Source organism: Mchenga conophoros, linkage group LG4 (assembly GCF_057382185.1).
Source record: "Mchenga conophoros isolate Kocher_MC1m ecotype Shallow Benthic linkage group LG4, M_conophoros_male_GT1.1, whole genome shotgun sequence".
In the NCBI taxonomy this organism is placed as follows: Eukaryota; Metazoa; Chordata; class Actinopteri; order Cichliformes; family Cichlidae; genus Mchenga; species Mchenga conophoros.
In genome coordinates, this window is record NC_140529.1 from 8,222,403 (window position 1) to 8,245,619 (window position 23,217).

General features: G+C 40.6%; 1 protein-coding gene and 1 long non-coding RNA gene across 2 annotated transcripts; one reads left to right on the forward strand and one right to left on the reverse strand.

Moving 5' to 3' along the window:
- Positions 1-9,110: 9,110 nt before the first annotated feature.
- LOC146575479 (uncharacterized) lies at positions 9,111-11,250 on the reverse strand. Its single transcript, XR_014892313.1, has 3 exons — positions 10,810-11,250; positions 10,633-10,725; positions 9,111-9,843 (listed from the first exon to the last, which is right to left on the reverse strand). It is a non-coding gene; the product is annotated as an uncharacterized LOC146575479 (long non-coding RNA).
- Positions 11,251-13,373: 2,123 nt separating this feature from the next.
- On the forward strand, positions 13,374-21,814 carry pyya (peptide YYa). The gene is made up of 4 exons (XM_085270189.1): positions 13,374-13,500; positions 15,751-15,938; positions 21,227-21,307; positions 21,410-21,814. Exons 2-4 carry the CDS (start codon positions 15,751-15,753, stop codon positions 21,432-21,434), a joined length of 294 nt encoding a protein of 97 aa, XP_085126315.1. The 5' UTR covers positions 13,374-13,500; the 3' UTR covers positions 21,435-21,814.
- The last annotated feature ends 1,403 nt before the right edge of the window (positions 21,815-23,217 follow it).

The window sequence follows — 23,217 nt, forward strand, 5'->3', positions numbered from 1 at the left end:
AGGACAATGTAATTTTCCAGGTCATTTCAGTTTCATTCTTTGTCTTTAATGCTGTCATAAAATCAGCTTCTATCCTTTTTTCCCATATGTCTCATTTCGTAGATTAAGTTGGAACTTAGTGATAAGGGTCACTGGCAGTGTAAACATATCCTCCTGGGTAGACACCTACACACACGCGCGCACACACTCTGTGGTCAGTAATTGCCTTGCCCTTTTAGCAATGCATTATCACAGGTAATATTTGTGGAAGGAACTAAGGTATGTTAGCTTCCCCAAACAAACCTACATTCTCCATCAAGTGCACACAGAGTAAGCTATTGGCTACTATGTTTGCTCAGCGAACAGAGAAGGGTTGAGTGCAAAGATGTTTATACAGCTTTCATTGACTCTGTGTGAATGATAAAGAGACAACAGAGAGACGGGCGAGTAAGCTGGAGAAATGAGTTCCAGTCATTCAGTGACTGGAATGACACACACACACACACGCACACCTTCATATACGTCACTACCAAGAACTTATCTGTAGTATCTCACACACACCTTCAGACACCAAACTACTTTTTGCACAGTACTCAGTGTTTTGCACATTTCCATTGCACTGTCTTGTGTCTGTATCGTCTTGTCTTGTTTTTGCAATTTTTGCACACTGCACAGTATTGATAGGATTTTGTTAAGGATTTTTACAAACCAAACACAAATGTCCTTGATTTATGTGTAAAGTTTATTTACACATATAGAGATTTATATTTGAGAGGTGACTGAGAAATTAATTAGCACACATTACAATCAACTACATTCCAATTCCTACACCTGGAAAATAAAACACTTCCTTCAAGATTAATTTCTTACCTTCCAGGCAGTCGTTTGTTTCACTTCAAGCAAAGAAAAAAAGAAAATTAATCAAAAACCTGCATAAAGTGTTACATCTTTATTTATTTATTATATTCTCTCAAAGCTGTGTCATAATGCAGCAGACTCATTACATTTGATTTTTTATGGATTTCACACTTTGCACTGACAACTAATGTTTGATTGTATTTTTCACTTCTTATGTTTCAGTGGCATTGTGTTACATTTACCTTACTCACCTCAGTGTGAGTTCAACAGAGTAATTCAAGCTGGACACAAAAGGCACACGGCATAATAAATAAGTGGTGGGGTTTGACAACTGATATCTGTCAAATTAGTTATATTTCAGTAATATGTAATATCGCTCTGCTTTCACAAAATCCTCCTTAATATAAAAATGTGAAATGTGGATTGTTCATTTTATTTCTGTGCAACATTATCCACAATGAGCCTTATTAGAAAACAAATCTACCCCAAACCAAGAGTCCTTCATCAGTGCTAGTCCACATCTAGGCTCTTTTTGGCACATTGTTGTTTTACAAATCAAGTTCAAAGTATTAGGTGTTTATAAAAGTGACATTCCACATTGAAGTTGCTCTGATCAGTGAACAAACTTGAAGATCTTAGTCCACCAAATCTTCATTGTCACCAAAAGATCCTGAACCACAAGTTACTGACAGTTCCTATGTGGGACGGCTTTCAGAGGAAATCCTTTTGAGTTCCATCTCTGCTGAATTGAAAAATCTGTGGACTGGATTTCTCCCCTAGCCTGTCACAGAGTGACGCTGAAAAACTAATTCAGGCATTTATTAATGCTAGGCTGTACCACCATTCATTATTATGCAAATGCACCAAAAACTCCCTGAAAAGCCTTAAATTACACTCAAAATGCTGCAGTGAGAATGTTGACAAACTGGAAAGAGGGAGCATATTTATCCCATATTGGTTTCTCTTCACTGGTTCTCTGTTAAATCAAGATTAATATTTTCAATCCCTCTAAGTAGAATGGGAGGCAGAGCCTTCAGCTTTCAGGCCCTCTTCTGTGGTACCAGTTTGGTTTTAAGAGACAGACACCATCTCTACTTTTCACGATAAAAAGCTTTGCTTTTTGCTAAAGCATATAGTTCAGGCTGGATCAGGTGACACTAAGCCATCCTAAAGCTGCAATAGGTTGCTGGGGGGCTTCCCACGATGCAGTGAGTGTTTCTTCTTCACTTGCCTCTTTTTATTCTCTGTTTATACACCACATTGCATTTAATAAACAGTTATTATTAATTATTAATCTCTGGTTTTCCTTCACAGTGTGTCTGTTGTCCTCTCTCCTCAGACCCACATGACTCATCATGGCAGATGGCTCCCCCTCCCTGAGCCTGGTTCTGCTGGAGGTTTCTTCCTGTTAAAAAGTTGTTTTTCCTCCCCACTGTCGCCAGGTGCTTGCTCGGGGGTCATCTGATAGTTGGGGTTTTCTCTGTATTATTGTAAGAAACAAAAAACTAACAAAGAAAAACAAAAGTCACAATAAAACACTGAGTAGCCATGCACCTAGTTTTGCACCATGTCTCACAATAAGATATAACATTTATATCAGAAATTCAACAGTGTTGTCCTTAAGGTGCAAACCACAAGAGTACAGTTTAGAGAATCATGTGAATAGAATACATTCTAGAAGAACAAACAAAGCAAAGAGTTCTTTTCCTTGACAAGCAAGCTCCTTTTCCCCTCCTAAACGCTACTTCACATTCCCCTTTGTCTTTGCAGATGCAACCAGCGGGATCAGTAAGGCCTGAAAGTCTCTCTTAAGCATGCTGGTAATGTTCTTGTCAGAAAGCTCATTTAGCCCAGTAGGTCCACAATGTGTGAAAGTGCTACAAGCATTTGAGCCCCACTCCATGTCTCATCCATGACATTTTTGACTTAATTCTCTTCACTCCCATGTGCATGGCCTCTTAATTGGTACGATAATGACTGCAAACCAACTGCTCTGTAGAGAGGACGATCAATAAGTGCTATAGATCTATATGAGGAAGTTCTCCACTCAAGCTTATCTATTGAATTTAAACCCTCTCTTGCTTTCAGTAAATCCTGTCCACTCTGTTTTGGACAAGTAACAAGGCTCATAGAAACCTTTTTAAAGCACTTTGAGTGGTTAGGAAGAACGTAAATGTAACTCTAGTCCATATTTCCACTAGAAGATCATTTTATTTAAGAATAAAATAATTATGAGGGTAAATGCACTGTGATGGCCAAACCCGTGGCCACACTCTAAATTCGGTAACTTTTGTATTTTCATTCTTCATTTGAACATAGTAATACATTTTAGTTGCCAATAATTTCATTGATTGGTTTGGATACATTTGTTCTATTTGTAAGCGCGCACATTTAGTTTACTTATGTATTCATACTACTTCATTTCTTTGCTTTCTGACTAACCTTTGTCTTTTTATTTCTTACCTGCCATCATCCCTGGGAGTTGCTGGACAAAAGATGGCAGCCAGGGTTTGAAACCATTAAATATGAAGAAGATAATTGGACCACACCACCACTTCCTGCTGAAGGGGGAATGTCCATCCATCCATCCATCTTCATCCGCTTTGTCCGGGGCCGGGTCGCGGGGGCAGCAGCCTAAGCAAAGAGGCCCAGACCTCCCTCTCCCCAGCCACCTCCTCCAGCTTATCCGGGGGAATACCAAGGCGTTCCCAGGCCAGCCGAGAGATATAATCTCTCCAGCGTGTCCTGGGTCTGCCCCGGGGCCTCCTCCCGGTGGGACATGCATGGAACTCCTCACCCAGGAGGCGCCCAGGGGGCATCCTTGTCAGATGCCCGAACCACCTCAGCTGGCTCCTTTCGATGTGGAGCAGCAGCTGCTCTACTCTGAGCCCCTCCCGGATGGCCGAACTTCTCACCCTATCTCTAAGGGAGAGGCCAGCCACCCTTCGGAGGAAGCTCATTTCTGCCGCTTGTATCCGCAATCTCGTTCTTTCGGTCACTACCCACAGCTCGTGGCCATAGGTGAGGGTAGGGACGTAGATCGACCGGTAAATTGAGAGCTTCGCTTTTACACTCAGCTCCCTCTTCACCACGACGGATCGGTGCAGCGTCCGCATTACTGCAGCTGCAGCCCCAATCCGTCTGTCAATCTCCGGCTCCCTTCTCCCATCACTCGCGAACAAGACCCCGAGATACTTGAACTCCTCCACTTGGGGCAGGAACTCATCCCCGACCCGGAGTGGGCACTCCACCTTTTTCCGGCTGAGAACCATGGCCTCAGATTTGGAGGTGCTGATCCTCATTCCCGCTGCTTCACACTCGGCTGCGAACCGTTCCAGTGCGAGCTGGAGGCCCTCACCCGATGAAGCCAACAGAACCACATCATCTGCAAAAATCAGAGATGAGATTCTGAGGCCACCAATGCGAAAGCCCTCCGCCACTTGGCTGCGCCTAGAAATCCTGTCCATAAAAATTATGAACAGAACCGGAGACAAAGGGCAGCCCTGGCGGAGCCCATCACCCACCGGGAACGAGTCCGACTTATTGCCGGCAATGCGAACCAAGCTCTTGCAACGGTTGTATAGGGATCGAATGGCCCGTAGCAATGGGCCAGACACCCCATATTCCCGCAACACCTCCCACAGGACACCCCGAGGGACACGGTCGAATGCCTTCTCCAAGTCCACAAAACACACGTAGACTGGTTGGGCAAACTCCCATGCACCCTCAAGTATCCTGGAGAGGATAAAGAGCTGGTCCAGTGTTCCGCGACCAGGACGAAAACCGCATTGTTCCTCCTGTATCCGAGGTTCGACTAACGGACGAACTCTCCTTTCCAGCACCCTGGCATAGACTTTCCCAGGGAGGCTGAGGAGTGTGATCCCCCTGTAGTTGGAACACACCCTCCGGTCCCCTTTCTTAAAGATGGGGACCACCACCCCGGTCTGCCAGTCCACAGGTACTGCCCCTGATCTCCACGCAACATTGCAGAGGCGTGTCAACCAGGACAGCCCTACAACGTCCAGAGCCTTCAGGAACTCGGGGCGGACCTCATCAACACCAGGGGCTCTGCCACCAAGGAGTTGTTTAACTGCCTCAGTGACCTCGCCCCCGGATATTGGCGGGTCATTCCCCTCATCCCCAGACTCTGCTTCCTCCTCGGAAGACGTGTCAGTGGGATTAAGGAGGTCCTCGAAGTATTCCTTCCACCGCCTGACAATCTTCTCAGTCGACGTCAGCAGCGCTCCGCCAGCACTATACACAGTGCAGGTAGAGCACCGCTTTCCCCTCCTGAGACGTCTGACGGTTTGCCAGAATCTCTTCGAGGCAGTCCGAAAGTCTTTTTCCATGGCCTCTCCGAACTCCTCCCACACCCGAGTTTTTGCTTCAGCCACTGCCCAAGCCGCATTCCGCTTAGCCTGTCGATACCTGTCGGCTGCCTCCGGAGTCCCACAGGCTAACCAAGCCCGATAGGACTCCTTCTTCAGCCTGGTGGCTCCCTTCACCTCTGGTGTCCACCATTTAGTTCGGGGATTACCACCACGGCAGGCACCAACCACCTTGCGGCCGCAGCTCAATGCAGCAGCTTCGGCAATGGAGACGCTGAACATGGTCCATTCGGACTCAATGTCCCCAGTCTCCCTCGGAATGCTGTTGAAGCTCTGCCGGAGGTGTGCGTTGAAGATCTCGTGGACTGGGGCCTCTGCTAGACGTTCCCAGCACACCCTCACTACGCGTTTAGGTGCACCAGGTCTGTCCAGCGTCCTCCCCCGCCACCTGATCCAACTCACCACCAGGTGGTGATCAGTTGACAGCTCAGCCCCTCTCTTTACCCGAGTGTCCAGAACATATGGTCGCAGGTCTGGTGATACGATTACAAAATCGATCATCGACCTACGGCCTAGAGCGTCCTGGTGCCACGTGCACTTATGGACACTCTTATGTTCGAACAGGGTGTTCGTTATGGCCAAACTGTGATTAGCACAGAAGTCCAATAACAAAGCACCGCTCGGGTTCAGATCAGGGAGGCCGTTCCTCCCAATCACGCCCCTCCAGGTCTCGCTGTCGTTACCCACGTGAGCATTGAAGTCTCCCAGTAGGACAACAGAGTCTCCAGGTGGAGCACCCTCCAGCACCCCCCCCCCCAGGGACTCTAAGAAGGCTGGGTACTCTGAACTGCCACTCAGCGCATAAGCGCAGATGACAGTCAGGACCCGTTCCCCGACCCTAAGGCGCAGGGAACAAACCCTCTCGTCCACCGGGAAAAACCCCAACGTACCGGCAGCAAGCCGAGGGGATATTAGGATACCCACCCCAGCCCGCTGCCTCTCACAAGGGGCAACTCCAGACTGAGACAGAGTCCAGCCCCTCTCCAGGAGACTGGTTCCAGAGCCCAAGCCATGTGTAGAGGTGAGCCCGACTATATCTAGCCGGTACCTCTCAACCTCACGCACTAACTCAGGCTCCTTCCCCACCAGAGAGGTGACATTCCATGTCCCTATTACCAGTCTTGGCAGCCGGGGGTCAGTCCGCCAGTGCCTCTGCTCCTGGCCGCCACACGGTACACAATCCACCCGACCCCTATGGCGCCTCCTGCGGGTGGTGGGCCTGCGGGAGGATGGGCCCATGTTTCCTCTTCGGGCTGTGCCCGGCCGGGCCCCATGGACTAAGGCCCGGCCACCAGACGCTCGCCCTCGGGCACCCTCCCCGGGCCTGGCTCCAGGGCGGGGTCCCGGTAACCCTATCCCGGGCAGGGTAAACTGTTTCCTCGGTGTCCTTTTCATAAGGGTCTTATGAATCGCTCTTTGTCTGGTCCCTCACCCAGGGCCAATTTGCCATGGGAGACCCTACCAGGGGGCAAAAGCCCCCAGACAACATAGCCCCTGGGATCCCTGGGACACACAAACCCCTCCACCACGATAAGGTAGCGATTCAAGGAGGGGACCCAAGGGGGAATGTGTGTTTTCTTTACTTTAAAAACAAAGTATTTGTATTTAATTAAATATTTGAGTTTAGGGTTTAATGGGTTTTTTTGATTTTCTTCTTTAGTGTTTAGTTTATTAACAAACTAGATTGTACTGCATCGTTTGTGATTTATGATTGTGTTTTGTTTGTTACCCCTCATGTGTCACAATGGTCTGATCAGCCATTATATATACCCTTGTATGTCATTTCATGTTTAGGTCAATTATGTATGTTTGGGCAGTCATTTGGTTTGTTAAGGTTGCAGTCTTTGCCTGAGTTCAGTTTTGTTTCTTTGACCTCTTTTATGAGCTCAACATTTATTAGTCTTGTAAATATAATTTTTGGGGGTTAAATAAATGGAAACTATATTTTTCTAATAATTCCTGGGCTCTTCCTGTTTTTCAACTCGGTCCATCACATGCACATTATTTGCTTGTGCTGATATTAGGAAAGAAATAAGAGTGACCAAAGCAATACCTTTATAAAAATATAAATATATATATAAATGTTTTTATTTGGGTATCTGGCTTAAAAGTTAAGTTGATCAGTTGTACTAAGAACTGAGAAAATTAAAATTACTATTAATATTCACTAAAATCTATTATTGAAAAAATCTGTTAAATCTAGTTTTCAGGTCCCTTGAAGTCTCTGGCTATTTTTTTTTTTAACCTGGCAAAACATCCTGACATTTGGTCAGTAAAAGCTCCACAATCCAAACCAAATGGCACAGACAAAGTACTACCACGAAACACAGAATCAGTGACACCAATGTCAGTAAATCTGGCCTAAAAATTGAGAACTCAACTAAACCGATTATTATGTGTCACATTCTGCAAATGGCAGAAATACCACTTGTCACCTATAGCTGTTACCTTGGGTGGCTGTGGATCAGGTGGAGCAGGTCATTTACTGATTAGATGTTTGGTTGTTCAATTCTTGGCTGCTTGAGTCTGCCTGCTAAAGTACAGGCAAGATACTGATCCATATTCCATATGTGGCTTTTGTGAATGTATGTGTGTAAATATAAAGCGTGTTCCATAATTTTACCTCTGTTGGTTCAACACTCAAATTGTCTGAGAAAAAAATAATTATTTTTCTTTCTTTCACTGAATTAGCCACAGGTAACAAAACAAACTGAAGGCTCATGCATTGTGTTTGACATTACAGTTTTTCTGTTAAATGTTTTTGTGCTTTGTTGTTAGAAATATAGAAACCCTGCCTCTAAGCCTGAATGTTTGTTATCACTTGTTGGATATTAAGAGATTTAATACACATAAGAATATTTAAGCACATTTCACAACACGTGACTGTGAACTTCAGCTGTTTTACACAGAAATAAAATGCCTCTAGCGTTCTACTAAAACCTGCTACAGAGAATTTCTTTCTAATCGAAATCTTCAAACTCCACTTGTGAAGGCCTAACCTCACTACTGGCTGTGCAGCTTATTCCATGTTTGAATATTTCTTTTTGTTTTTGCCTCTCCGCACTCAAAAAAATAAGTCATTGGATGAACTCAATTGGACTGATGGCAGGTTTTCCACGTAATACATCTATTTTGGTCCAACCTAATCTACATACATCATGACAATTCAATTAAATTGAGTCAGTAGAACACAATTTCGTAAATACTGCTAAAATGAAAAAAAGTACATTAAAATGATGTGAAAGGTTTTGGTTGGTCCAACTCAATACAATGTCATTCACTTGAGCTAGATTTTCATTGCATTGAAATCATTATTTTGAGTTCAACTAAATCATAATTTTCATTACCAGAAAACTAATTTAATTATTAAAATAATGACAAAATGAATTTGTTTTTACAACTCAGGTTTATTCACTTGAATTAAAAGCAGAAACAGAATATTTTGTAAATAAACATACATGTCACATGGTCAAATCAACCTTAACAAAAATCAAAGTGCTCACAAAAAAGTGCTGATGTACATTTGTAATGAATGTCAAATCTGAATAGCACACACCTCTGTACTACTAGGCAATACTGAAAACAAACTGGAATCTGTAAAATCAGATTTCACTTCAGAATCATTGTATATATTTATAGTGACACTTGCAAATTCACAATGATAACCTACTAAACATTGCAATTCACACCATAGTATGGCAGTCACTGAAGATTTGAAACAACCCAACAATACATAAATACACACACATATACATAAATACACACACACACACACACATACACATATATATATATATATATATATATATATATATATATATATATATATATGTGTATATATGTGTGTGTGTGTGTGTGTGTGTGTGTGTGTGTGTGTGTGTGTGTTTTCATGACGAACATTTTTCTGTTACCAAGGGGGAGGTATTTTAATAAAAAAAAAATCTTTCAACTTTACTTCTCCAAAACCAATTACATGTAAACATTTACAAGCTTATAAGAACGGGAAGACCAACTTTAAAACACTGGAAGACACAAAACTTGTCAACATTTTTCTATTACCTTTGCAAATCCCAAAAGCAATCAAAAAGAAAATGGTGGTTACAACCATGAAACTTTTTCTGAGCTAAATCCCCAGTCTTTTCATCCATCTATAGTAGTACAGATTAAAGGTCACATCACTCACAACATAACAGCAGACAAAAATAGACAACTTCCATTTGGCCAAAAAAAAGAAAGAAAAAAAGGTCACAGTTTGAACAAAAGATATAAAAAGGCCAAAATCAACTTTTGTGCTGGGTCTTGTTTGCCTAAGCAAACATCTTCATTTTCATTTGCTGCATCTTTGTACTGAGCCTTTGTCCATCCAGATTCATCAAAATCTTCTGACAGAACTCAAAAGCGTACTTGAGGTCATTTGGATAGCTCAGATCAAGTGCATAAATCAGTCCAAAGAGGACGATGAATGCCATGATGACACTACCGAGGTTGTTCATAACTGTAGTACCTTCAATGACAACTCCAACATCCTCTGGCTCCTGAATCCCTTCTCTTCTGATGGTGTAAATACAGTGACAGTTGCTGCAGTGGACCTCAACCGTTCATCCTCAGTGGAGGAGGTCTGAAAAACAGGTTGTTTCAGGTTTAAGGGCTCTGTCACTTGGAAGGGGACATATTATGCAAAACTCAGCTTTTGTATCCTTTTGTGCTGAAACATAGGTCTCTACCGCCTCTATAAACACTCCAAACATAAATAAAACCCGTCAATCTGTTTCCTATCAATAGTTTGGGTTCAGGTATTATGTACCTCCCTTTGGGAGGGGCTTGATATAGAGCAGGAGCTCCTCCAGTGTCTATCAGTGTGTGTGTGTGTGTGTGGGCTGGGTCAATTTCCCTTATTTCATCACAATTGGGAACTTTTTGAAACAGCTTGTTTTATGCACATTATTCCTGAAACCAGGAGATTGCTGTAATGGCAGTGACACTAGTTAGTGTCTTGATGCAATCTGCTGTGTTCCTTATAATGAAGACTTTTTACTAATTGGCATAATAAACTGAACTCCACTGGAGTGTTTACTTTCTGAAGTGCCTTGAGATGACTGTTGTTGTGATATACCGCTATATAAATAAACTGAATTGAAACACTGACAGAAAATGGATGAATGTTTTGTCCACATTTACTGTGTTTATAGAGGCAGTAGATACCTACATGGCAGCCCCAAAAGAATGAACAATTGAATTTTTGCTGAAACTATCCCCTTAAAAAGTGCTCTCCAGTGCAAGTTTCAACAATGACTATTAAGAATAATACTATTTCACAATTATATTGTCTCTTTTGAATATATGAGGATTTTGTGTGCGATGAACCTAACTCAAATTGAATCTAGAAAAGAAGGTGTGATAAGCGTACCAGATACTCCTTGAACAGTAGGTCTGGATCTTCATTAAAGTAGATCACCAGGCTTTTAAGAGTATGCTCCCTCTTTATGTCGATGTCATCATACTAATGCAAGGGTGGAAAAAAAATGGTGAAAAAAATGGAATTGATTGATTGCATTTAATTGATGGGTTTATCATTAGTACCGACCAAACTACTGATCGCCATGATATCCTTGATCTTTTGGCCCTTTGCTCCTTTGCTCCCCTCAAAAATTTGCATCAGCTTGTCTGTTAAATTGTCCAGCTGAGCCAAGAACTTCGCCTGCAGGGGTTTTGTAGTGATCTGCAGGAACTCTGCATTCACCTGGAAATAAAACATACATAAATATAGTAAACTAGAAGTTTAAATACAGACTGCTGAATCAACACACTGAAAGTTGCTAAACATTTGAACCATCAGTGAAGTTTGTCAAGACCTAAACTGTTTTTAGCTGAGTTTAGGAATATATCGCCACCTGTTGCTTTGGCATGTTCCTAGCAGCGTTTTCCTTCATTTTTGCGTTTACCTGTGGACGGGATTATTTTTTAAAACGAAAACGGAAAATCTCCGTTTTCAAAAATACCTGTGTAAGTGTGGACGTAGCCGAAATCTTTTATAATAAGAAATAGGTTTGAACGTCATGGGAGTGCGCATTGTGCTGCCTGCAGTTACTCTTCCGGCCACATGGTTCGCTTTTGGTAGCACCCTCAGTAAACTATGTAGTGCTTTTAAAGACACCTCAAAACGATACTTTCTACTAGAAAATGGCATTATATAATAATAAACACAGAATACCATATTTTTAGATTATAAAAAGAAAACAGTAAGAAAGAAGTTAGCTATAGGACATCATCTTTCATTGAGCACAATGGCTAGCTGCTAATAAGCTAGCACACGCTCCGACTTAAAAGTTGGCAGCTACACAATTTCTCCTCTAAAACAAGGAACTTTTGAAAAGACCTGGCTATATTGTCAAAAAAAAAAAAAAATAGTATTCAAGCAGAGAAGAGAATGGTAGCACCACCAAAAGTTCAAAAAACAACTGTTACAAGCTTCTATGATAAATAGCATTATAGATTTAGCTGATAAAGAAATACACAATTGGATATATGGAAAAATAATATGTTACCTTACCTGAAGGTGTAGTTTTATCCAAAAAGTACAGAGAGGCGAAGAGCAGCTGCATTCATTTAGGTGATCCTGAAAGAGCGCAAAATTTTCAAAGAAGGCGGACCGTTGTGTAACTCAGTAACTTTGTGTTCTTGTGACAAAGACTGCTTTGAGAGAAAATAATTTAGGTTCACCACACGAATAATAATTGCAGTAACGCTGGAGTGCTACATTTGCGTTGAATGAGATTAAAAATAATGTTTAAGCTTAAAGAGGGGCTTGAATTGATTTCTTTGAGTTTACAAATACTTAAGTGCAAAAATGTACTCCTCCTACCCCCAGTGCCCCAACAAACTCATTCATTTTGTGTTCAGAATCAGCCTCTGCTGGTTTTGAATAATTTTAGGTTTACACAAAGAAAATCAAATTAATTTGGTATTTTTTAATTGCATTTGTGAACAACTAACATAATTTGCATGTGTTCTTTGAAAGGAGGACCTGAATCTGTTTTTTGAGTGCGTAGTTATTGCAACGGTCTCAAATAAATGAATTCAAATGTTAAAAAAGTACAGAAGTGATGGATTAACCAGTGAGGAGACAATGACCAACTGTTTAATGAACTACATGCAAACATGTCAGATGTAAAGATGAAGCAGGTCTTCAACCAGGAAAAGAAAACAAAGCAGCAACTCAGGCCTGCAGCAAAACACGGATTTCATCAATAAAACGGGAAAAATTCACAGGGGAGTGAAGGCGATGGGGGAGAGGGCTGTGGGTATGCATGACACGTAAAGCCATATCGTTCAGGTGCTCATACGTCACAGCTTTGGACTACTGGGAACCTGCGTCATCACGCTTCTTTATTGACGCTGGCACAACTACTTTACGGTGAAATGACTTTTTGTCCGTCTGTCTGTCCGTCAGCCTCACAGTTGCTCACGTGGCTCCGCCTGGTGGCAGAAATCGCAACAGTTTGAGTCACAGAGTGAAAGCATTCCGAGCAGACTGACGTGCAACGAAACACAATAAACGTTTTTAGCTAAACTTCAGACACAGTGGTGTGCACGTGGTTAATCTCCACAGATCAGCCAAAACACAAAGATTTCAGTTTGACTGGGAATATGTATTCCATAACCCAGAGTTGATTCACTGCTGCCCCGAATACACGGAAACCTCAGCCAGCAAGAACGAATCACTTTGTTTGGACAACTACTGGTTTCCATTTGGACATGTTGGATCATATTTGACTGATTTCTCGTGAGATACATATCGAATGTAACAGGTTGCTTTACTGGATAGTTGAGCCAGGACTTCTGGTGGCCAGATAAGCCCAGTCTGGGTTATGCAGAGCTTTGAGTAAACAGATGGAAACTCACTAAACATTCTTTTTTTTTTCTTTTTGCACTGATGCAGCTTTTGAGTGTCATGGCCCAAAATGTCATCAGAAACACAAGACTGACTGCGTGACCGACTCCTTAGTAATGTCTCATCATCATCATCACCATCGCTATCTGACTCATTCGGCCTCTACTCCCACCCGTCTCCCTCACACACTCACGCGGTGTAACCCCTCCCTTCTCCGCTGCTGCTAAACTGTATAAATAACCTCTGTCGGAGTTTGGAAGCAAGGTACAGCGACCTGCAGAGTGAAAACAAGACACCGAGGAGGAGAGAGAGTAAACCCTCTGCTGCTGCGAGAGACCACCTGTGGCTGCCACGTCTACCTGTAACCTCCAAAGTCTTCTCAAAGTAAGTCTCCACACTTCTCACACAACCCGTGCTTTAACTTTCTTTGACTCCAATAGGGATTTGTTGATTTGTTTATATACCGGTAAATAAATAAATCAAAATAATCGCAACTTTGCTGAGCAAAACGTACTTAAAATAAAAGGTTTCTTCTGCTCGCTTGCCTTTAAGCGTTAATTGGTGTCCAGTAGCTTGGCTGAGGTGACATCTGGAGCGCGTTCAGTACCACGGACAGCTCAGCCTAGTTTTACCACACAACACATGCCATCGATTTGCCTCAGGATCCACATCTGTTTCGTCTAAAAAGTATTTTTTTTTAAAAGCAGAACTTCAATATAACCGATTACAGCAGAAATGTGCGCAAAGGTCACTGTTGCTGAACTTGATCAGATCTGCTCTAAATTCTGAAGATCAGCTTTATAAGACCTGCTGAAGGAAGGAAAAGGACTTAGAACAAAATCTAGTGGCCTCAGTTGCTATTTTTTTTAAATAATATTTTATATTTTTCAAATGAATAAATACATAAAAGGAGGATATACGTTTTTCTTATTTATTTATTGAAGCAACTCCGACTTTAATCTATAATTCACCCCATGCAATTATTTAGAAAAGGACTGGAAAATACAGCAAATAAGCAAATAAATAAATAGCCGGGCTGCAGGGTGCGAGTGGGGGTAGAGAGCAGAGGTTTCTGGCACACTTTCATCTGCTCCCACACATGCACGGAGAATAGGAAACGTGCTGGAGAGGTTCACACTCCAGCAACATAGTACTCATGGTAGGTGAAGGCCACATTCACATAATACAGTTATTCTACCAAGAGTCTTGGTGGAGATTTACTGCTGCAAATGGAAAATGCGAAAAAAGTCGCAAAACGCAAATAAATAAATAAATAAATAAACAAACAAATAAATGAAATGCTACAATAATATTTTATTTTAAGGATTTCACAAAATATTGCGGTTCTTTTTTGTTTTTAAGTTGTTGGTTAGACAAGATTTACATACAGAGTTTTAAAAGACAATTAGATTGTAGACTGCTAGTTCTGGCCTGATTAAATAGTGTGGGTGTGCGATCCGCTGCTAAATGTGGCACAGCATATAGACCAAAACACCCAGAAGGTAAATCCTGAAGCAGCTGGTGCAGCTTGTCAGATGTGAGCGTCTGTTAGTTTCATGGTTTTCTGTAAGTCTGAATGGAAAAAAAAAAGAAATTCAATTTAGATCTCTTTTTTAAAATTCAATTAATTGTGAAACAAATTAAACAGTGAAATGGCCAAACTAATGCAAGTGATAATTAAGCTCCTTACTGCCATTTTCAACAGCCTCTGGACATTTCCACCGCAGACTCCACAGTCAGACAGAGGACAGAGGGATTTTTTTTTATGCTTTATGTTAGTTGTGCAAATTTACGAGTTTGCAGTTTTTAAATCTGTGCAGACCTGGTATGGAGCAAACCAGTGACTTCTGGGGAAAATGAACATGCAGTTACTTTATCTGACTGTTAATCCAGACATACACAGATTTATAGTTTGTTGTTGTAAAAAAAATACTTGTTTAGTTATCAACAAGAAGTTACAGCAAGATTTCTCTCTTTGTTGAAAGGCTTTAATCCAGGATTCTAATTAATAATTGTAACAGCAGGAGCAGATTTGGTAATGGTATGATGTGATAATGAAATAATCGTCATAAAGCTGATACACTTCAGTGGAAATCCAGTTCCTCACACAGCATGCTAGTTATTATTATTATTAATGCAAATTAAACCTTTCTGTAAACTCCATTAAACCCACAGCCTCCGTGAAGATGCGTGAAATCAGTTTCCTCCTCTAGAGACAAATCCATTTTCTTCATCTTCTTTCAAAAGACAACAACTTTCAGGGAAGAGCTGACAAAAAATCAATCACAGCCCAAAGCCCTAAAAAACATTAAAGGTATATATTGACTTGTTTAACCGCTTTACACACCTCCGTTTACTCATCAGCCTGAGCAGATATTACAGATGAAAACAGATGACATTTGCACCCCTCAGGAGAGGTATGGTACGGGTCGAAGGTTTTGTCATTAGACAGGAAAGGGCAATAGCCTTTATTAGACTCAAAGCATCTTTTTTAATGTATTTATTTATTTGTAAGATTTCATTTAGGATTTATTTATTATTTCCTTCTTTTTTGTTATTTTTCATTATGAATCAATGGGAAATTAGACTTCAACAGTGGTTAGATTTCCATAGCATTTATGTGCCTTGTTACAGATGGTTGTGATACTGAAACCTTGGACAGTGCTGGTGGCCTTAGTGCTGTGTGTGCTGGTCTGTCTGGGAACACTGGCTGATGCCTACCCCCCCAAACCCGAGAACCCAGGAGAGGATGCTCCTCCTGAAGAGCTGGCCAAATACTACACTGCCCTGAGACACTACATCAATCTGATCACCAGGCAGAGGTATGACCACACACACATACACGAGTGTGTGCCCAACAGGCACCGCTGTTCAGGACAGCCTTGAAATGAATGTGGTGCTCAAATGACATTTAGATTTGGTACCATGAGAAAATGACTGAACTTGAAGGAAAATGGTGATTTCCAAACAAATAAAGAAACCATTTTCATCTCCTGCATTAAATTTCAATAAGGATATCAAGGTAAATTTAACAAGGTAAAAAACAAGAAAAAAAGATACAGCACAATCTGCTTCATCACCAATGAAATGACGTGTGCCATATTTGAAAATGTGGAACGAAAAAACAAAAAAGCTTGAATTAATTTTTTTGTTCAGTTTTCTTCCACCAAAAAATCCTGCAAGGCAGGGCACCAATATGAATATTTAATGGTCCCACACTAATAACCTTTCCCAAGTCTTTAAGTATTGTTTTTACTGTTGTGGATGATCCACATGAAGCTGGGCATGAAGAAAGTATGTGAGTTAAATCACTCATAAACAGCCCTTGAAAAATCCCCTCAAAATTAATGACCCTGAGCCAACTGTAGGTGTTAAGCTAAATGTGTTAGTGGGGAACTTGAGCCTTTTCTTGCTTCTTTCCTGCCGATCTTACTTTAGTCCAGACTTCATTTTATCTTCCTTGAGTCATTAAAGCAAGCTGGTTCATACATAAGCCTGGAGCTCTGTCAATGTGTGATGTACACCCTCTTCCTCCCCAACACTTCACACAATGAGATTATAGATTAGATTACTGTCCACTCTCCGAAACCTCCAGGCCTCGAAATGAGCGGGACCAGAGCAATAAAATCGGCGCAGACCGACCCAAGAAAGAAGCCCAAATTCAGTTAGCAGGGCCCAAGCTAAAGCCTGCTGCTCTCAGGTATAAAGATCACCAGTATGGAATTGTCAGAGGGTGTTTCATCATTGGAAACAGTCACACTCGGGAGCTATCTGTTCTCATTCATGAAAGTCAAATAGGCCATTGGTATTTAAATACATCCAGTGCTATAGAAAGTTTTTGCATTTCACTAGAGAGGTGCACATTATGGTTTTCACAGTGGGTGTGAGTGTTTGTTAGGTTTAGACACACTAGATACAACTGATAGATCTATGAGGTGTAACCACAAATGAACAAAAGAAAACAAAAGTAAAATTTGCATAGTTATTATATCATATGTGCTATATTGTGACAATGTTAATATTTAAATATTGCATTTATCAGTTACCATCACATGTAGCCACGCTTTTCAGTGTAAGTAACATTTCTTACTACTCCAAATTATATGGAAAATTATACACAAATACATCAAAAATACCAAAACTAACAAAGACACGTTCATCCCCAACTGGCTCAAACATTTCACAGAAAGCTGTTTTAACACATGAAGGACTGTGAAGATGTTAAAGAGGATGGATTTTAATTCTGGTGACTTTTGTCTTTTTTTTCTTTTTTACAAATATCCATACAACTAATCAATTAAAAATTAATTCAAAAGAACACTCAATCCTTAGATTGAGCTTTAGATTTAAATTAAGATCCCACAATTGTAGGAATTGCAGGCGTGAGCCTGTGAACCTGCTTGATCATTTCAGTGCAGCACTAACAGAAAATGTTGAAAGTATAATATTATTACATTTCCTTAAGTAAGAAATCCGAGCATTTCTTTCACCACTGGGGAGAAGAAGACACAAAAGGACACATTAAGGCTAAAGAAAAAAATATTGGTAGATTGGTAGGAAGATTGAGGTATCAACCAGCGGTGAAAACATTTTATATCCTGATATGTTGCCAGCTGTGTGACAGCTGAAACAGTACATGTGCGCTTCTTGATTGCTTACCTGCAGGGAAGCACACACTGAGGAAGTAACGGAGCATAAGATTGGGTGCTGAGGTCATAGGGGAGGTGGAACAGATGTTTGATGGGAAAACAGAAGAACTGCAGGCCGCTCTGCGGGACCTGAGATGATTGTTTCGCACACATAAACACACACACACACACACACACACACACATTACCAAGTAAATTTTCAGTTAAACGGCTCTGTGATTTTACATTTGCAAGCTCTTTTGGAACCCTGGTTTCCCATCAAGGGAATGATAAAAACCCAGCCAGACTTGGAAATGACAGCCTCGTACACACATTAAAACAAACACACACTCTTGAATTTGAATCTGACTGTGACATTAAAGCATTAGCAGCAAACAAAAGGGAACAGCTTGGAAAGGTAGAGGTAAGAGAAGAAAGGTGACAGACTGACAGACAAGTGTGATGCACCAGAACCAAAAGTCCAAAAGTCATGTGTTTGTTGTGAGAGGAATAAATGTGGTCACTGGTTTGAATCAGGATGCTGCACACTGCTGATGATTTCGAAAGGAAGGACACAATCACACACAGAAACCTGCCAACAATAAGAAAAAAACCAAAAAAAAAACCTGATTAACACAAAGTGTCCAAAGTGACGGCATGACAAGCACATCTCAAAAAAACAAATATAGTACCAACAAAAGCAAACAACATACAAACAACCTAACAAAGTCTTAGGGAACAGACACTTAACACACACCAGGGAACAGGATAACAAACCCCAGGCAAACTGAATCAAACACTAACAAGGGTGAGGAAAAAAAGGAAATAACTTTCAAAATAAAACAGGAAATTGTAAGGTTGATCAAGAATGAACTCTAAACTCTAAGCGGTGCAGAAAATCACAAAGAGAACTTTCAAAAGCGCAGTGGAAGAGAAAATTTAGAGACAGACAATTGAAACTGTGTTGTCATAAAGACAGTGTCGTGGAGATGTGCAAAAGTCTTGACTTCTCATTTTTAAAAAGTATTTTTCTACACAAATGGAAAATAGGTGCAGCGTTTTATTAAAATGTGTACATACATACATACATGAGAATGCATTGTACTTTATTCTATAACACAGATTGCTGTAGACATTCACAGTTTTACCTCTCGTGAGCTCTTCTGTGCATACTCATACAGAACTTTCAAATTTGGTTTATCACTCTAGAAGACCTACTGGCACTGGTTGATAATTTGGGCTACCTTTGTCCCCATTTCCCTTCCTTAAGCATGGTTTCCTGACAGCCACCGTTTCATTGAGACCATTTCTAATGCTTCAGCAAACAGTAGATGGATCATGCATCTCACAGGTCTTCATTGGATGTTTTTCTATTTCTTAAGATCATGACAGCACACTTTCATGTTTAGCTGTCTGTATATTTTTTGGCCTGTCACTGCTTTGTTATTTTCTTCACTTATCCAGTTTCCAAAGACTTTTAAGCACGTGGGGCACATTATATCCAGTTTTCCGTTAATAACTCTTTCTTTCGGAATCACTTTTTTTGGAGCAGCTATTGGTGAAACAATGTTATCTTTGGCATTATTCATAGATCCAACTAAAGAAATGGAAACATATATGTTTATGCAACAGAATGCTAGTAACAAAGTACCTAAAGATACTATTCAAACTGTTTTGATAAAACTAATCCAACCCTTGAATTGTGTGACTTGAATCATCCTTGAATCATTGATGGGTCAGTGTTGGTTGTCTTCACAAGACATGAAAGAAAGAAACAAAAAAAACTCCTCTGTAAACATTCACTTACACATAAATGAATGAAAAGCAGTCAATGGCCAAAGGAAAACTTCAGAAATATTTCAGAAAGCCTGGAGAACTCTTATTCATGACCACATATATAGAAATGTGGGGTGACTTAAGACCTTTGGACCACCTACAATATTAAATATACCATATAACAGTTACAGGAGCGGCATGGTCATGAAAACTCATGCTATGAAGTTCCCAGTGCTCATATTCTGCTGATGTTTACGTCAGATGATTGTTGGTACTTTAGTGTACTTTTACACATTATGCGCCTCAGGATTTGACAGCTCCAATCTAACTTATGGGTGCTGTGATTTCTAAATGCATACACTTTGCAATGATACCACTTACAGTTGACTGTGGAATAGCTAGGAGGGAAGAAATTTCATGAACTGACAATGGTGACATCCTATCACAGTAACAGCAGAATGACTTATTAGTTGTTTGTAAAGGCAAACTGCATGGCTACAGGCTTGATTTTATAAACCAGTGGCAAGGGGACTAAAACCACAGTGCGGCACAATGTATTAGTGTATATACAGATATACAGTGTATATCTCAACAAAAGACGTGCGTGTTTCATCGGTAGCCAAATGAGGTTAAACTTATTATGGTTTCTAAGTCATGAGTAAATGGACTGATTCTTATATAGCACTTTTCTACTCTCCCAGAGTACTCAAAGGACTATATACAACAACCTCATTCACACCCACTCATACAAGCACTTCTAAACTCAAGAGCAAACTAACCGACATTCACACACATTCACACTCCGATGAACGCATCAGAGGGCAACTTGGGGTTAGTATCTTGCCCGAGGATAATTGGCATGCAGACTGGGGAAGCCAAGGATCAAACCACCAACCTTCCAGTCAGTAATTGATCTGCTCAACCACCTGAGCCACAGCCAACTCAGTGATTTTCAGCCTGTACGAACAGCTGTATATTTTTTCCTGTGGCTCTAGAGATTAAATTTTATCTTGTGTCAGATAAATAATCCCTACAATAATATAGAGGATGTGTGCAGTCATGAAAGATGTATGCTGTAGAATCATTCCACCTGAATACAATCGTGTGCTACAAAAGGCAGGAGAAAAGACTAAGCACCTTATCTGCAGATCTCATTTCATATCAAGCTTTGAGGGGCGTGTGTTTTCATATTTGTAACTAAATTCTTGAAAATCTGTTAAAAAACGTGGATTATTATGTATTATATAGAGACCTCTGTAGCAACCACCAATGTGGCATTCATGGTTGTATCATGGGTAATTTAGGATCCAGTCTTATAGAAGGATTAAAGGTCAGTGTATAAGGGATCCTTGCTGCTTCTATTTTGACTCTATACCAATGAGCTGCACTTTGTGTGACTGATTTACAATAAAAGCAAATCTGTTTTTGTAAAGGAGAGTGAAACAGCAGCATTAGGAAGTGTTTGGATCAGCAGTCGTTTTGAGAACAGAAAATGCACTGTGGTGGTCTGAGTCGAGGGGGAGAATGGTGAACCTTTCCACTAACAATGATTATTAAACAACAGAAACATTTACAGAGGCAAACTGTCATGAATATCTATTTTTCCAAAATAATGCCAACATTAAAGCATAAAGACTGAGCTTTAACTTCATGAAAATGATCACAATTGCAATTTACAATAAAAAAAATGTCTTCTTCACTCTCAGGTATGGAAAGCGTTCAGCTCAGGAGGACGTGGTCGCAGAGCTGCTGTTTGGTGGCGATAACAACAGAGACCAGAGATCAAGGTAAAGATCCTCAAATGTAAAAACTGAAGATGTCACATGAACTTAAAGAATTTACACTCTTCTCTCATTGCCACATTATTTCCTCTCTCTGTCTTTCAACAGATATGATGACTCTTACATGTGGTGATTCTCCTCCCTCCTCATCGGACATTCCCTCCGGGTACATCCCAGAATGCACCTGGAGGGGCCGACATGTGCCTCTTCTTCCCTGTACTCTAAACCCAACAAAAGAGCATCTCTGACGGATCACAACCTCCCTCTGTTTCTCCTGTTGTTGTTTCACATCTCTGTCACTCCAACAAAACTGTACATAATTTATTATTAAAATAAAATATATATGTATATGAAATCACAGAAGGTGGAACTGTGTCTGTGTGTGTGTGTGTGAGCTTTGGTGTCCTTCGACTGTCCATCAGACTGGAGGAGATTCTTGTTTTGCTGTTTGTATTGTGAAAAGTAACATCATAATATGTGAATCAAATGTTTTCTGTGAGAATAAAAGTTCCCAAGGACTCATGATCTTTTCTTTTGTGGCCTTTTATGTTCATTTATAACTCCGTATTTTAATTCTACCCACTACTATAGCTTTGCCTGATTCAGAGTTCAACAGACTTCTTATTGATCTTACAGTGGGACTTGCCTCTCAACTGATCCTTTGTCTCCAATAAGGTATTTTAACGTCCTCCCCAAAAACATTTCTAAACTTAACTAAGAGACTGACAAAAAACAATGGCTTTGTCCAAAACATCAATGTATTGTGTTGAAGAGATATATTTAAAAGATAGTAGTAATCAGTATAGTGTCCATTCTGCACAGGCTCCAATTAATGGCAAGGGAAATGCTGCTGAACGCTTAGATATGGAGGAATAGGTGCTCTGCTGAATGAAACAGCAAAGAAGCACCAGCGCCAACTTTGGGAAATAAACCACGTTTAGATTTATACAATAGGAGCAATTGAGGATGTGCACTGAAGTCCGACTCGTAGACAGCTCTTGGAGAGTAAAGGATGATTCTGGCGGTAAACTGACATTGTTTCTTCTACATCGGTAAGAACAAAGCTTTTAATCTAAAGGTTTTAGGAGCTGCTAACAGTGCAGAAAAGCCCAAACACCGTTTAACTCCAGAAACTCCAGAACAGTAAGATGACCACATTAGCCACGGCATCACCCAGATCTCAGGACAGATATTGTATTATTTGTTTTTTAAAGGAGTTGGCAACTACACTAACACTTTCTGGTAAAACACTGCCTCCTGGTGGTGAAACTTCGGGTTAAGTTTGCAATATGTGAATACAAAAAGTACCTTTCAATCAGTTTTCTTCTGACATTTCTAAAAAATGGCAAGGATAGAGTAGCAAAATCAGGAAAATTGTTAAACACATAGCTTTAATCTTGAAAGTGTGATTTGCACATTACTCTGAACTCAGAAAATTTGAAACAATAGTTAATATAAAATAATGATATAAATAATACAGTATAAATATAAATAACCCGCAGCAACAGCGGACACAGCTCAGAAAATTAGGTTTAGCTTTAGGCCGAAATATTTTAAAAGGAAAATAATTAATAAGACCCCCCACCCCACCCCCCTCTCTCTTATGGTGTCATTATGGTGTGGATGAATAAGATGCATCAATGTGTCACAGGATATGCTGACAGTAACAAAATATCAAGCTTAAATGAAAGTTATCAGGTTATATGCTTAGGGAAACATACAGGGTTAATATGCAGTGCACAAAAGAAAGAGGGTTTACTGTGGGGACAGAAGATTTAGGAGTATTGAGCTAAAACACACAAACACAAACAGCTGCAGTAATGGTAATTTCCTCAGAGACCAGATCTTATTTTATTGTTGAATTTGGGGGGCATGAAGCAAAAGAAAGGAAGAATTAATCCCAGAGCACAGTCATG

What these genes read in the sequence shown, in the direction of transcription:
- pyya (XM_085270189.1), top strand. Translation starts at nt 15,751, where the DNA reads ATGGTTGTGATACTGAAACCTTGGACAGTGCTGGTGGCCTTAGTGCTG. An exon ending in AATCTGATCACCAGGCAGAG is followed by an intron (nt 15,939 to 21,226) that starts GTATGACCACAC and finishes CTTCACTCTCAG; the next exon opens with GTATGGAAAGCGTTCAGCTC. An exon ending in AACAGAGACCAGAGATCAAG is followed by an intron (nt 21,308 to 21,409) that starts GTAAAGATCCTC and finishes GTCTTTCAACAG; the next exon opens with ATATGATGACTCTTACATGT.